Source organism: Bemisia tabaci, chromosome 4, assembly GCF_918797505.1.
Source record: "Bemisia tabaci chromosome 4, PGI_BMITA_v3".
Taxonomy (NCBI): domain Eukaryota; kingdom Metazoa; phylum Arthropoda; class Insecta; order Hemiptera; family Aleyrodidae; genus Bemisia; species Bemisia tabaci.
Window position 1 is genome coordinate 8,437,465 of NC_092796.1, and position 13,583 is coordinate 8,451,047.

The window sequence follows — 13,583 nt, forward strand, 5'->3', positions numbered from 1 at the left end:
TCTCCGTAAAAAAATAAAATGGCGGCGGAAATTTTGAAACGTCGCATGGCATTTGAGATACTTTTACCGGAAGGTGACGATTTAATTTTCCCAAGAGTATGTTTGTGTGGAGTGGGTCCTGAGGCACCTACGTAATTTGCAACAGACAAACGAATTAAGTTTAAACGTGTCAGGTCTAACCACTGAATTATCGGAAAAAGTAACGATTTTTGTCGTAAAAACCGCATCCGATTTTCCATTATTACGTAGTCTCTCCTCAGACGATTGCAGTTCTCTCAAAGAAAAGTTTTTCACAATTAAAGAGGGATGGGGGGAGGGGGCGGATTTGGAAGGGGGATTTTTTATGTCGACGTCCGTAACTTTAATCACGGACTCTTAAGACAATGGACATCGCGCGCTGCCGACCCGCGTCCATATCAGTATTTGGAGACAATCCCGGCCTTACGTTTTCCGATCCAAGCGTAACCGTTTATCATCGTCGAGTAAAGTCCAAATAAGTAGTGAATTTTCAGATTTCGACGGAAAACGCTCTTTTCCGAGGGGTCTAGTTTGTTCTAGTGCCAGAGGAACAAGCAAGATGAGAGAATACACAATTTCTGTGGAGAATCTCCATTATATTATGTTTTCGGCCTCAAATCTTTTACAGTCATTATTTGCTCATTCGATCTGGCAACACTCGCTACAAAATACTACACATAGTAGTACTACGATGAGTACGGTGACGAATTCTTGGCCTCTCATTGGTCCGTCTCGTTACGAATGGTTCATTCATAAATTGCATTGCGAGCATGGCGCATGCGCAGCACGCGACGCAAGCACGCATGGACAGCACAGATTGTAAACAAATCAAGCAATTTTAATTTATAAGTAGTGGTTGTTTTCGTGATTTTTTCGACGTAAATTTCTTTTTAGATTTTAAATGATGTGTGAAATCAAGGGTGTCAAGATTGCTCCATTTTCTTTTGAATTTTAGCAAACATCTGAAGAATTAAAAGAATTTGTTGATATGTTTATTGATTACTTTTTCAATTGTGATTAGAGTATTCATTCAAATTGAGTAGATTTAAATTTTATTAAGATTGGAATATGATGCGGGAATATTTCAACCTAGGAGCTATCAAATCATTCAAGTTTTAGCGCCGTCTTGATTCATATCGCCATCCACCAACATCAGTTCCATCATCATCCGTCCATTCGGCGTCGGCCATTTTGTGGTCTTCAACATTTCATCTGCAACGTGGTTATAGCGTGTGTGAATTTTCCACGGATTATAACATTTCATTCCCTCCTTCATTTCTTCAATAAAGAAGTAGCTCACCATGTAAGTTTCATCCTCATTTTTAGTTTTCCCAGTCTTCATTTAGTTTGTTTGTCCACCTCCAATTTTTTGGAGGCGGCAAACCCACTTTGACCGCTTGTTATAGCCTATCGTATCTTTTTAAGGTGGAGGTCACCCTTCAATATAAAAACATTTTAGCCAAAAGAAACTGTACCTCGATAGAGTACACCCATTTTTAGACTGCGGCAGAAGATACGCCGTCTACATTCTTGCATTTACTTCACATATTAAAGTAACGCCGGACGATCTTCTATCGCAGTTTGGACCCTCTTTATGTTTCGCAGTACAGGGTGCATTTCATTGGAAAGGCAAAGCCTGTACCCTCAATGGAGCATTATCTCCTTTAGACCTCAATCGTTACCTATCCAACACAGTTTAGCACCTCATCTCCATGTAAGAACGTAATCCAAATTGTACAATTCGTATTCTGCTTCTTTAGCATTTGGTTGGTAAGTAAAGTATGTAACAGGGTCCGTCGGTGCCTACGAGAATGGAGAGGCCGTAACTGCCTCACTCATCAATGCACCCATGACCCGAAGATGCTTGTTGTTTTCGGTAAATTTCTTCTAGCTTGCATCACAGAACTGACTAGTTACGGCCTCTCCATTCTCGTAGGCACCGGTTCGATTACAAATAGGATTTCAATTACCTATGTTTATGGATAGTCTGCGATACTTTGGAACCTTTCAAAAAATTATTCATCCCTAGTTGCAATTGAATGACTGCTTAATGAACTAATTATAAGGAAAGTTTTCACCTCATCCAGCTCACATTGAATGATTACTCGAACCTGTTTTCATCCATCCGTGTCTTTTTTTTTTTTCAGGAGTTCTAAAGTGAATCGTGAAATGCTGAATGAAGCAGTCTCAGGCGTACTCAAAGTGTCGAAAGATCCGCAGAAACGAAGGAAGTTTCTTGAAACTGTAGAGCTACAAATTGGTTTGAAGAACTATGACCCTCAAAAGGACAAGCGTTTCTCTGGGACTGTTAAGTATGTCAGCCGAAAGGCACCTTTTCTAAACCTACTATCATGATTTCACTGCATTGGAGCCTCTTGCTCGTATGTTGTGGAAAAATAATCTTCTTATCCTCAGCAATCTGAGACTCAGATGAATTCATACAGCAGAGAAGTGAAACTCTGCAGCTGTGACCGTTGCTCTTTAAAACTACATGGGAAATTGAAGCTGCAATGAGGTTAACCACAAGTGAGTTTTGTGATTCGTGAGTAAACGCTGTGAAATCGTGATTTTAGGGAGCTAAGAATTTTCTTAGCGGACCTTTACCCAGGGTCTTAAAACATGTGGGGAGGTATGAGTTTTTGTACCGCTATTACTTTAACTGTCGCATCTATCCTATTGAGCTCAGTGGTAAGTTATCCTCGGTTCTGATTTTTTACCTCTATGCCTCTATTGAATCTACCGTGCTCGTTCCTTGCAAAACAGCTTTACGCAGTTTTATTAAAGAAATTTTCAGGATTCTCTGTCTCAGTAATGGTAAAATAACAGTACCTCAAAATTTTTTTCCATTCATCGCGTCAACTTGTACTTATTTAAAATTTGAATGAACCCTGGACATGAATTTTATCTCCTTACAACACAGGATGACAGATTCTTGAATAGTCCAGAAATTTTGGATAAGTCAGGGCGTTTCACCGAACCCTGAAAAGTCAGGAAAAAGTTAGGTACAAAATTTTACTGTGGAACCTTGTAATTTTTTCCCTCACCCACAACATTGCATTTTTTCAATCTCAGGAGTTTTCACGCTTAAAGTTCTTTGTGAAAGAAATCATTATGAAAATTCATGCTGAAAAGAACATAAAGTCAGATAATTTTAAGCTCAATATCCTGCTGAAGTCGGGTAATTTTGAAGTCTGAGAACGCATTTTGTCCTACATTATGAACAGAACTGTTATAACTCTTAACTAACCTAATGGATAGAAGCTCAAACTTCCAAGTGTCAATTCTGACCATTTTTTTTGCAACTGAAGTTCTTCATGATCTTATTCTGATGAAGTCTCTTTAACATCTAATGTGACCCAAAAATTATTGGGAAAGACAGGAAGTCGGCGACGTCGCAAACCGAGTTATGTGATTGCTGATTTACACCGTTTATTTGTGTCATCAGAAAAAAAGCAATCAGATCGCCCAACTATATGTGCGGGTCATAATTGTATCTTTCCTCAATTGATCCTCGGCCAATTTCAGACTATAAAATTATTTTTTTTCTAGATTGAAGTACATCCCCAGGCCCAAAATGCAAGTCTGCATTCTTGGAGATGCGCAACATTGTGATGAAGCAAAAGCTAATAATATTCCCTTCATGGATGTTGAAGCTTTGAAGAAACTCAACAAAAACAAGAAGCTTGTGAAGAAATTAGGTAATTCCTGCTTCTTTTTTATTAAATTCAATGGTTCACTCTTCTTTAACGGACAATGCTCCCATTAAGATGCTCTCAATTCTCTACAATGGGAAAATCCAGTCAATATTTTGTCACCTTCCGGGCAAAGTATCACAAGCGCCATGCGACGTTAAAAATTTCCGCCGCCATTTTATTTTTTTACAGAGAAATTGTTCAACAAAGCTGTCCAAAACTTTCACTGAATTTTCTTTGTGCTGCCAATAAAATTTAGTGAAATTTTCAGACAAATTCAACCAGAAATTTCTGTGTAAAAAAATAAAATGGCGGCGGAAATTTTTAAACGTCGCATGGCGCTTGTGATACTTTGCCCGGAAGGTGACGATTTACCCCTGCTTCTGAATTTGAGGTTACCCTAAATAAATATGAAAGGCTGTGCTCTGTACTGCATAGTCTAATCTTTAGTATTCCTTTTTTATATTAATGTGTCAATTGCAACCATTATTGTGACTTATGTCATTTTTGTAATGGTCATCAAATTTTAAGACTCATTATCCAGGGCGTTTAAAGACTATGCAAGTCAGGGAGAGAACGTACATAACTGGGAAAGTTGTGAACTCCCATGCAAGATTGTGATATTTCGCATACCCTCATGGCACATCAATATTAAGTCTTGCACCGCCCCATCCCAGCCTGTAGTAAAATTTTTTCAATGGAAATGCAAGCTCTTTACTGATCAGTACGGATACTTTTTGTTGAGTGTTAATACTCTTTTGATTTTTTACAGAAAAAAGGTCAGGGAGAATCAGGAAAAGTCAGCAAAAGAGTTAATGTAAGGGTCAATGAGAAGGGAAAAAAATTTAGCTCGACTCCCTGCTCATCTCTCTCACCATCAATAGGTCCTATCTGTTGGTGTTAATTTTAAAAATCCTCTTTGCTACTGTTACAGCGAAAAAGTATGATGCATTCTTAGCCAGTGACGCTTTGATCAAACAAATCCCTAGGCTGTTAGGACCCGGGTTAAACAAAGCTGGTAAATTTCCTGGTCTTCTATCTCACACAGAATCTATGCTCCAAAAAATTGACGAAGTCAAATCTACAATCAAGTTCCAGATGAAAAAGGTAAGACATGTACCTCCTTTGTATTTACCTGACCCCCTTACGGTACAGATGAAGAAAGTCTGGCCATTGCGTCTAGCGCATGAAACAGGAGAACCCTGTGAGTTTTGTTTCATGTGGCAGTAACACTGACACTTGTTATTTTAAGTTTTACAAATCAGTTTAATAAATAAGTTTATTTAAGACTAAAATCATTTTAATCAGAGACTATAAGCATGTATTTAGGCATGTACTGTCAAATCATAGCTCATTTCCCAAAATTTATGATCTCTCACTCAAAGAGTTCTGGTACAAAGTTGTGGACAAACTTCATTATTAATTGAATCGACGAATGTGAAAACGTCCGTTGTCTGATACAGGGTTTCATAATTGCGGTGGGTTTCTTTTGTCTCCTGACACTAATGAATAGGATCGATCTCTTTTGTAAACGTTTAATTACACTTGGGAGATTATTTATAAAATTGTTCTACATTCTAAGGTCTTAAATCATCTTGTGTCGTTAAGTTACAATGAAACTGTCCACTCAAATTATGGAATACTGTCTTGGACGGTTATATGGTTTTTTCACAGGTAATAACTATCTTGGACATCAATTAAAACTCACCAAAGTTTCGCGTCTCTTCAGTGTATACCCAATTCATCTAAGGAAACCATGAAAATCGATTTGAATGTTGAATGTTATTTTTTCAAATGATGAGGTATACCTAGTTTCATGTACTTAAGGAATAAATGAACAGAAAGAGGTTGAGTATTTTTATTTTTGCCAGTTTAGGGCATAAGTTTCTTTACTGCTGGTATCTCAATTTTCTAGTTGTCATTGGCTTTCAGTTTTTTTTCTGTGGTGAAGCAAAAGTGCTCAACTTTGGTCCAGTTTGTCTCCCCACCTTAAAATATTCTGTCCACTCTCAATAGCTGGAAATCCTTATTTACCAAGGTATTCTGGAGGAAAACTTTTGGAATGAACAAACAACTTAATTTAATTTTCTTTCTTGTTGTATTAAAAGAAAATCGTTGGTGCTTGAATTGCAACCCCAAATCGAAATCAAAACTGTCGGTTATTTTTTGCCGTATACCTTAGTTAAGTAGTGTGACGTAATTTATTTGAAGTAAAATTGGTTGTTGTTGATTTCAGGTCCTGTGTCTCAGTGTTGCTGTTGGTCATGTAGGAATGTCGCAAGAAGAACTCGTCCAAAATGTCCATCTCTCCATCAATTTTCTGGTTTCTTTGCTGAAAAAACATTGGCAGAATGTCAGATCCCTACACATTAAGTCCACCATGGGGCCTCCTCAAAGATTGTACTAAATCTTATCCATGACTTGTTATTATTGACTCAATACACACAATAATTTTTTAAGTACATCTATCTTTCACCTTCTTTCTTTTTTTTAAATCATCTCCATCAGCATTTGGATGTGTGCTTTCATCCAAAGTAGTATTTTCCAACCAAAAATTTGCCATAAAATTGCCAGAATCATCAACTTTTAAATCACAAATTTCTGTCGCATATCATCGCTTAATAAAATATGCATCAGTAGGGGTAGTGACAATTTTAATCGTGATTTTTGGCTGATGGTATCTCTTTTCATTGCCGAGGAAAAACTACAGTAATGTGTCGGATCGAAGTGAAACGTCTAGCAATATGTATTACTACAGGAATTTTGGAAATAGTGAAAGAAATCCAACACATGAGGAAAATAATTCTACTTACTTTTAACTTGAAAAAATGCAAGTATCTCTTCAAACAGTATTTTTATTAAGGTTATTAAGTATCAAGTAGTTTGTCATGAGAAGAATGAGGTATACAGTTAAATGAATGCACAATTCTTCAAATTAAGATGAGATAAGTTGAAGTTCTGTCCTGATTTTCCATGAATCTATTCAAACACACTAAATATGTACATATTTCAAGTTCTTAGAATAACTTCAACATTTGCACTCTTGAAATTGCTAACAGAGCATCTGCAGGTCCAGAAAGAACTAATTTTTTTGGGCAAGTCGAAAATTCAGAAAGAAGTCCAAGAATTATCTTTTATATCCTGAGGATATACAGGCCGTAGAAATGTGAGATGAGTGGCGAAATTACTATCCTTTCCCTCTTGACATAGTTTCAGTAATGAACAGTTCATCTTTCTATTATTTATTTCTTAAACAAGTGAGAACAATTAGAGTTAGCTACCCACTCTTTCAAAGTAAATTAAAATGTCATGGAGTTTTGATTTTTCAAACATTTTCTTAAACATTTTATGTGGGTAAGTAATTTCCCACAAGAACAAATGTCACCGATCAAACAATTTTTAAATATTCATAGCCACGGCAAATTCTATAGTATCCAATGTATGAAATGGGCCGAAGCTCATGTCTGAGCCCTTGAAGCTTAAATTTTCTCTTGTTCAAAGAACCAACTGGAAACATTACACTTATTAATCAATATCTTTCCCTGTAATAGGTATGCAGTAAAAAAATAACTTTGAATTGATTTTCTTTTAATAAATATGATTGATCAAAATTGATGTTTTTAGAGTGAAAATAATCAAAAACCTATCGATGAAAATGTCTGTCTCCAAATAAAGGTATTCATGTTCACTCAAAGCTTAAATAAAGATACGTAATTGAGGCACTGGATGCGAAAAGGGCACTTCTCGGTTGCAGTGTTTCAGATTCTCTTCTAATATTTAATTCATTGTAAGGAAAGTGAATGCATCCATTTCACTAAGAATTCTACTGAATATTCCTTATGATTCTACAATTTTCTATGGAAAGCGTTCTGGAAGAATCGTCCATTAAATTTTTCTCCATGGTATTAATTAGCAACTGAGATTCTGAGACACTGCAATCGAGAAGTGGCCTTTTCGCATCCAGTGCCTCAATTGCAAACCTCCGAAAGAAAAAAACTCTAAATGATGAAATAACTTCCACTTCCAACTTTCCACAGAAAACCCTGCGAATTTAAGTAATTAAAATGTTACTTTGCATGAGAAAAAAACCTAGTCAACATTAAACCAGCTAAACAATGCTAAAAGCAGAAAGAAAGCTGGCCGTTATCAACTTCGTAGGTAACGTGAGGATTCTTGATTGGTCGGGCTACGAAGTTGCCTATGTTAATGATTGAAGGAGTTTTCTACGTTTCCGAGTCACATCGCACCTTCTCCGATGCTGAGCAGGCTGGAAACTCTAGCAGTGAGCGTTACATTATGCATATCGATGTCGGTTAAACTACAAAACCCTGTTTCTCAGTTCGCGACTTCGCAGCTCTCTCGTCAAATTTCCTTTTTTTCGGATGGTGGCCGATCATCGCCAACCTTCAATTTATTGCGTTTGATTTTTCTTCGCTACTGGAAAAATATTCCTCGGAGAACGTGCAAAATCTGATAGCACTCTTGGAGAATTGAATTGGGTGCGGAAATTTTGAAACACCGCAGTTGAAGTACATCCGTTTCACTCTTAATGTTCAACACATTCATACAAAATGTATTCGCATGCTATTGCCATAGATTTATTTTAAAGGACATCATGGGTGAAAAAGTCCCTTGGTATTTCTGTGCTTTCTATAAAATCGAGTTTAAAGTTCAGAAATTCCATGGGAGCTTACGACGAACACGGAGGGACGAGTTCTATTCAAAATGAATCGTTAATTTCAGCCCAACTATTTTGTACTTGTGATACACCCATTAATTTGCGTGTACCTACGTGCAAGTTTTTCAGCACATACCTATGTCAGTACCTACCCGAAAGACGGCTTTCCTTGCTTTTCTGTCCGCAGTTTTTAAGTATCGTGGAACCTAGACAAAACTCCGCGAATACCTACTCTCGTAAAAAACTGCTAAAAATTGTGACATACATGCGTGACATACAATTGTGACATACAATTGTGACATACAATTGTGACAAAAAATCACCCAAATTGCCGTGACAAGGAAAAACGCCGCCTGAACATTCAGGAGTTGCTGAATTGCCCCCGATAAAATATTTATTTTCAGGAAAGTTATGCATGGTCTTCCTTGGACTTTCCAGTTGTTTTAGATTACTTTGAGAGCAAAACTGTCGGAAAAATTTGAAGAAAGCCATTTATAATTTTCCGTATAAATCCAATTTATATCTAAGGGAATATGGCAAAGACGACTGAGAGCTCATGCGGCATTTTCCTCTAGCACGGCAGCAAAAACTGCACGATTCATAATACGAAATTGTACAATATGTGCCATAGGGCGTGATACCACTATTCGACCTCTTGGGAGCTCGATTTGCCTATTCAACTCCTTGAAGGCGTTTTTATTTTCCGTCGCGTCGCTTCACGCTGAATTCCTGTGAACTATCGTGGCATCATCAGGGCCGGATTTAGGGGGTTGCCACATGGACCGCGGCCCATGGCAGCAAATTTAAGGGGTGGCAAATTTTGTAATTTTTTAAAATGTATGTATAATAAAAAATCGGATTCAGAAAAAAAAAATTACAAACAAGAGAGGGCAACGAAATCTCTCATTTCCTGAGAGTATAGTAATTTCTAATTTTATCGTCTATAGGTGATACAAGAGACAGCTCCTTTAATTAGTCGAGTTAAGAGAGAAACCAAACACGCAATTTAGCCAGGAGCAGAGCGGCGCAGAGAGCGATGATGACTAGGAATTGAGATGAAGAGGAGATACCCTCGGCGCGGCCGTCGGCATGTAAGACATATCGTCACCTTCCAGGCAAAGTATCACAAGCGCCATGCTACGTTTAAAAATTTCCGCCGCCATTTTATTTTTTTACAGAGAAATTGTTCAACGAAGCTGTCCGAAAATTTCACCGAATTTTCTTTGTGCTGCCGATAAAATTTAGTGAAATTTCCAGACAGATTCAACCAACAATGTCAGTAAAGAAATAAAATGGCGGCGGAAATTTTTAAACGTCGCATGGCGCTTGTGATACTTTGCCTGGAAGGTGACGATATTAGCGCCTACAAGACTCCATGAATACTTCACGCATTGCGTCAAAAACAGCGCGGTCCCTGCGGTCAGCAGCGGACGGCGTGAAACGCATAGCGCCTACAAGACTGCATGAATACTTCACGCATTGCGCCAAACACAGTGCGGTCAGCGCGGCGCGGTGGCGGAAGTTTTATTAAACCACATTTATATTTGTTCTTTAATAATTGTTTCGTTCATTTCATATAAATAGAAGACCTTGATCCAGATCCACACAAAGATAGGTTCACGGAACTTAACTTTCGCCCCAAGCTCCGTGAACTTTTGCTAGTATTGTTGACAGGGCTTTCGCAAAAAATGTGTCCAACACGAGTAAACGCGTCTTATGCACCTTTCTCCCTCCGGCACGTTCATTTGATGGTTTTTATTGATGTTTCAAAACGAATGAGAAAGGAGCGGCAAAATACAGGCGGCCCATTGGCGGAAAGTAGGTAAATCCGGCCGTGGGCATTATGCAGCATTCTCATTTGAGACTATTTTTTCTTGAACGGCCTTTTTGCGTGGGAAGTCGGAGGTGATGCCACTCTATGCAACATACACGTTGCCAAATATCCGAAAATATACATTTTTCTTGGAACTAATGTTTTTTTTTGTAAACTTTACGAAAAATGTCACTCATGAGTCATACTTTGCACTTGTAAGCGATCATCGGTAACGTAATCAGCAGCCAGTAAGTTATCATGCATGAACATTGCACATAAATGCATAAAATGTATGTACCTATCATGCATAGTGCAGCAGTTTGAGTGATTATTGTGCATGGCAGTTGAAAAATTAACAAACTTTAATTGATTGATTTGAACATTTTCCACTGAGTTATCCAGATCAAATTATGAGAAACATTTTCCGTGAAGTTTACAAACAAAACTCCAGTTCCAAGAAAAATGTATATTTTTCGGATATTTGACAACGTGTCGATGTAGCCATAGAGTGGCATTATCTTCGACTTCTCACGCGAAAAGGCCAGAATACTGCGTCATGTCACGATGGTTCACGGGAATTTAGCGTGAAGCGACGGAAAGTAAAAACGCCTTCAAGGAATTGAATAGGCAAAGCGAGCTCCCAGGAGGTCGAATAGTGGTATCACGCCCTATTATGGCACATATCGACGGTGAAACTACCAGACCACGTGTCTCGATTTGCGACGCTGTAGACTTCCTGCCATACTTCATTCTTTAAATGGAAAATTACTTATCATCACTTCTTGAAAACGTCCGTGATTTTTTTTCTCGGTTCGAGGAAAACTCTGTGAAAATTTCAAGAAATGATCTAGATTTGGTCCTCTTCAAAAATAATTAAATAAAATGTGGACGGAGATTTTTAGACACAGCAAACGAGTTCCAGTAGTTTCTGTCCGTGAAAGTGCACCCCGACTTTTAAAATTTTAAATTTTCTCTTTTGCTCATCATTGCTCATCATTTGCTCACCTCGAAAATCGCTTTCACTTTTTTTTGCTCAGGCGTGTACCCCCCAAAAATCGAACGTGAACTTTCAGAGAGGTCATTGACCTTAGCACCCCCACTTTGTCCAATTGAGCTGAAATTGGTGTCAAACGACGCAGGATAATTTGCTCACCTTTCCTCGGCCCTTCGTTTTCATTGCTTACCCCCCACTTCCCCTCCGAATCGAAAGGCGGCATTTTGGGGGACATCAAAGGCAGCACCTCCACTTTGTCCTATTGAGCTGAAATTGGTGTCAAACGACGCAGGATCATTTGCTCAACTTTGCTCAGGCCTTCGTTTCCGTTGCTCACCCCCCACTTCCCCTCCGAATCGAATGGCGGCATTTTGGCGCACATCAAAGGGAGCGCACCGACTATGTTCGCAACCGCCATTCGTTTTCGGGAGGAGGTAGGATTCGTGTAACGGACACGAAGGGCTGAGCAAAGTTGAGCAAATTATCCTGCGTCGTTTGACACCAATTTCAGCTCAATAGGACAAAGTGGAGGTGCTGCCTTTGATGTCCCCCAAAATGCCGCATTTCATTTCGGAGTGGAAGTGGGCGGTGAGCAACGAAAACTAAGGGCTGAGCAAAGTTGAGCAAATGATTCCGCGTCGTTTGAGACCATTTTCAGGTCAATCGGACAAAATGGGGGTGCTAAGGTCAATGAACTCTCTGAAAGTTCAAGTTCGATTTTTGGGGGGTACACGCCTGAGCAAAAAAAAGTGAAAGCGATTTTCGAGGTGAGCAAATGATGAGAAATGATGAGCAAGAGAGAAAATTTAAAATTTTAAAAGTCGGAGTGCTAACTTCACAGACATTGATTTCGCACCTCGGTCGGTGCGATACGGACATCCATCAAGTTTAAATAGTTGCATCAAGTCCCCGTCACCGCCGGCCAAGGCGTCTGTCGATCGAATCAACAACAGGTAGTATGAGCAGGGACTCAAAATTAATAATGCCTTCAATTTTATGTATTCATCTTTTTGGACAAAATGAGAGACGACGTTTCTCCATTTGCGACGTAGCAGATTTCCTTAGAAATTCTTTTTTTCTTTCGAGAAGCTGGTCAACTTAAAACTCAAATTCTCCATGATTTTTCTTATTCGATAGCAGAAGATTTATTTCAAAATTTAAAGTCGTAAATTTGGATTGTTTCTCATGGAAGAGATGAAATTCGAACGGAAATTTTGAAACACCGCAATGGAGATACGTGGTTTCGCACCTCAGTCGGTGCGATACGGACATCCATCAAGTTTAAATAGTTGCATCAAGTCCCCGTCACCGCCGACCAAGGCGTCTGTCGATCGAATCAACTACAGGTAGTATGAGCAGGGACTCAAAACGCCTTCAATTCTTTGAACGCAATACGGACATCCGTCGAGGTTGTATAGTTGTATCAAGGCGCCGTAGCAAACGCGTCCCATTGTTTATCGTTACAGACGAATATAAGTTGAGAGAGGAAAGTCATAATGCCTTCAATTTTATGTATTCATATTTTTGGGCAAATTGAGAGACGACGTTTCTCCATTTGCGACGCTGCAGACTTCCTTAGAAATTCTCTCTTTCTTTCGAGAAGCTGGTCAACATAAAACTCAAATTCTCCATGATTTTTCTTATTCGATAGCATAAGATTTTGTTCAAAATTTAAAGTCGTAAATTTGGATTGTTTCTCATGGAAGAGATGAAATTCGAACGGAAATTTTGAAACACCGCAATAGTGATACGTGGTTTTGCATGTCCGTAATGTTAGCACTCCAACTTTAAAAATTTTAAATTTCCTTTTTTGCTCATCATTGCTCATCATTTCACCTCGCATCATTGCTCACCTCGAAAATCGCTTTCATTTTCTTTGCTCTGGCATGTACCCCCCAAAAATCGAACTTGAACTTTCAGAGAGGTCATTAACATTGGCACCCCCACTTTGTCCGATTGACCTGAAAATGGTCTCAAATGACGCAGGATCATTTGCTCAACTTTGCTCAGCCCTTAGTTTCCGTTGCTCACCCCCCACTTCCACTCCGAATCGAATCAAAGGGAGCGCATCGACTATGTTCGCAACCGCCATTCGTTTTCGGGAGGAGGTAGATTCGGGTAACGGAAACGAAGGGCTGAGCAAAGGTGAGCAAATGATCCTGCGTCGTTTGACACCAATTTCAGCTCAATAGGACAAAGTGAGGGTGCTGCCTTTGATATCCCCCAAAATGCCGCCTTCCATTTTGGGGTGGACGGAGGGGTGAGCAACAAAAACTAAGGGCTGAGCAAAGGTGAGCAAATGATTCTGCGTCGTTTGAGACTATTTTCAGGTCAATCGGACAAAGTGGGGGTGCGAAGGTCAATGACCTCTCTGAAAGTTCAAGTTCG

The 13,583-nt window shown here is 39.0% G+C and overlaps 1 protein-coding gene across 1 annotated transcript; it reads left to right on the forward strand.

The window, feature by feature from the left end:
* The first annotated feature begins 1,164 nt into the window (after positions 1–1,164).
* LOC109040319 (large ribosomal subunit protein uL1) lies at positions 1,165–6,172 on the forward strand. The gene is made up of 5 exons (XM_019056218.2): positions 1,165–1,321; positions 2,166–2,330; positions 3,568–3,716; positions 4,645–4,817; positions 5,947–6,172. Coding segments are annotated over exons 1-5 (660 nt in total). The 5' UTR covers positions 1,165–1,319; the 3' UTR covers positions 6,118–6,172.
* Positions 6,173–13,583: the final 7,411 nt, after the last annotated feature.

Bases quoted from the DNA above. Each gene is read 5' to 3' on its own strand.
- LOC109040319 (XM_019056218.2), top strand. The intron at 2,331-3,567 runs GTATGTCAGCCG...TTTTTTTTCTAG, and splicing joins CGTTTCTCTGGGACTGTTAA to ATTGAAGTACATCCCCAGGC. The intron at 4,818-5,946 runs GTAAGACATGTA...TGTTGATTTCAG, and splicing joins TCAAGTTCCAGATGAAAAAG to GTCCTGTGTCTCAGTGTTGC.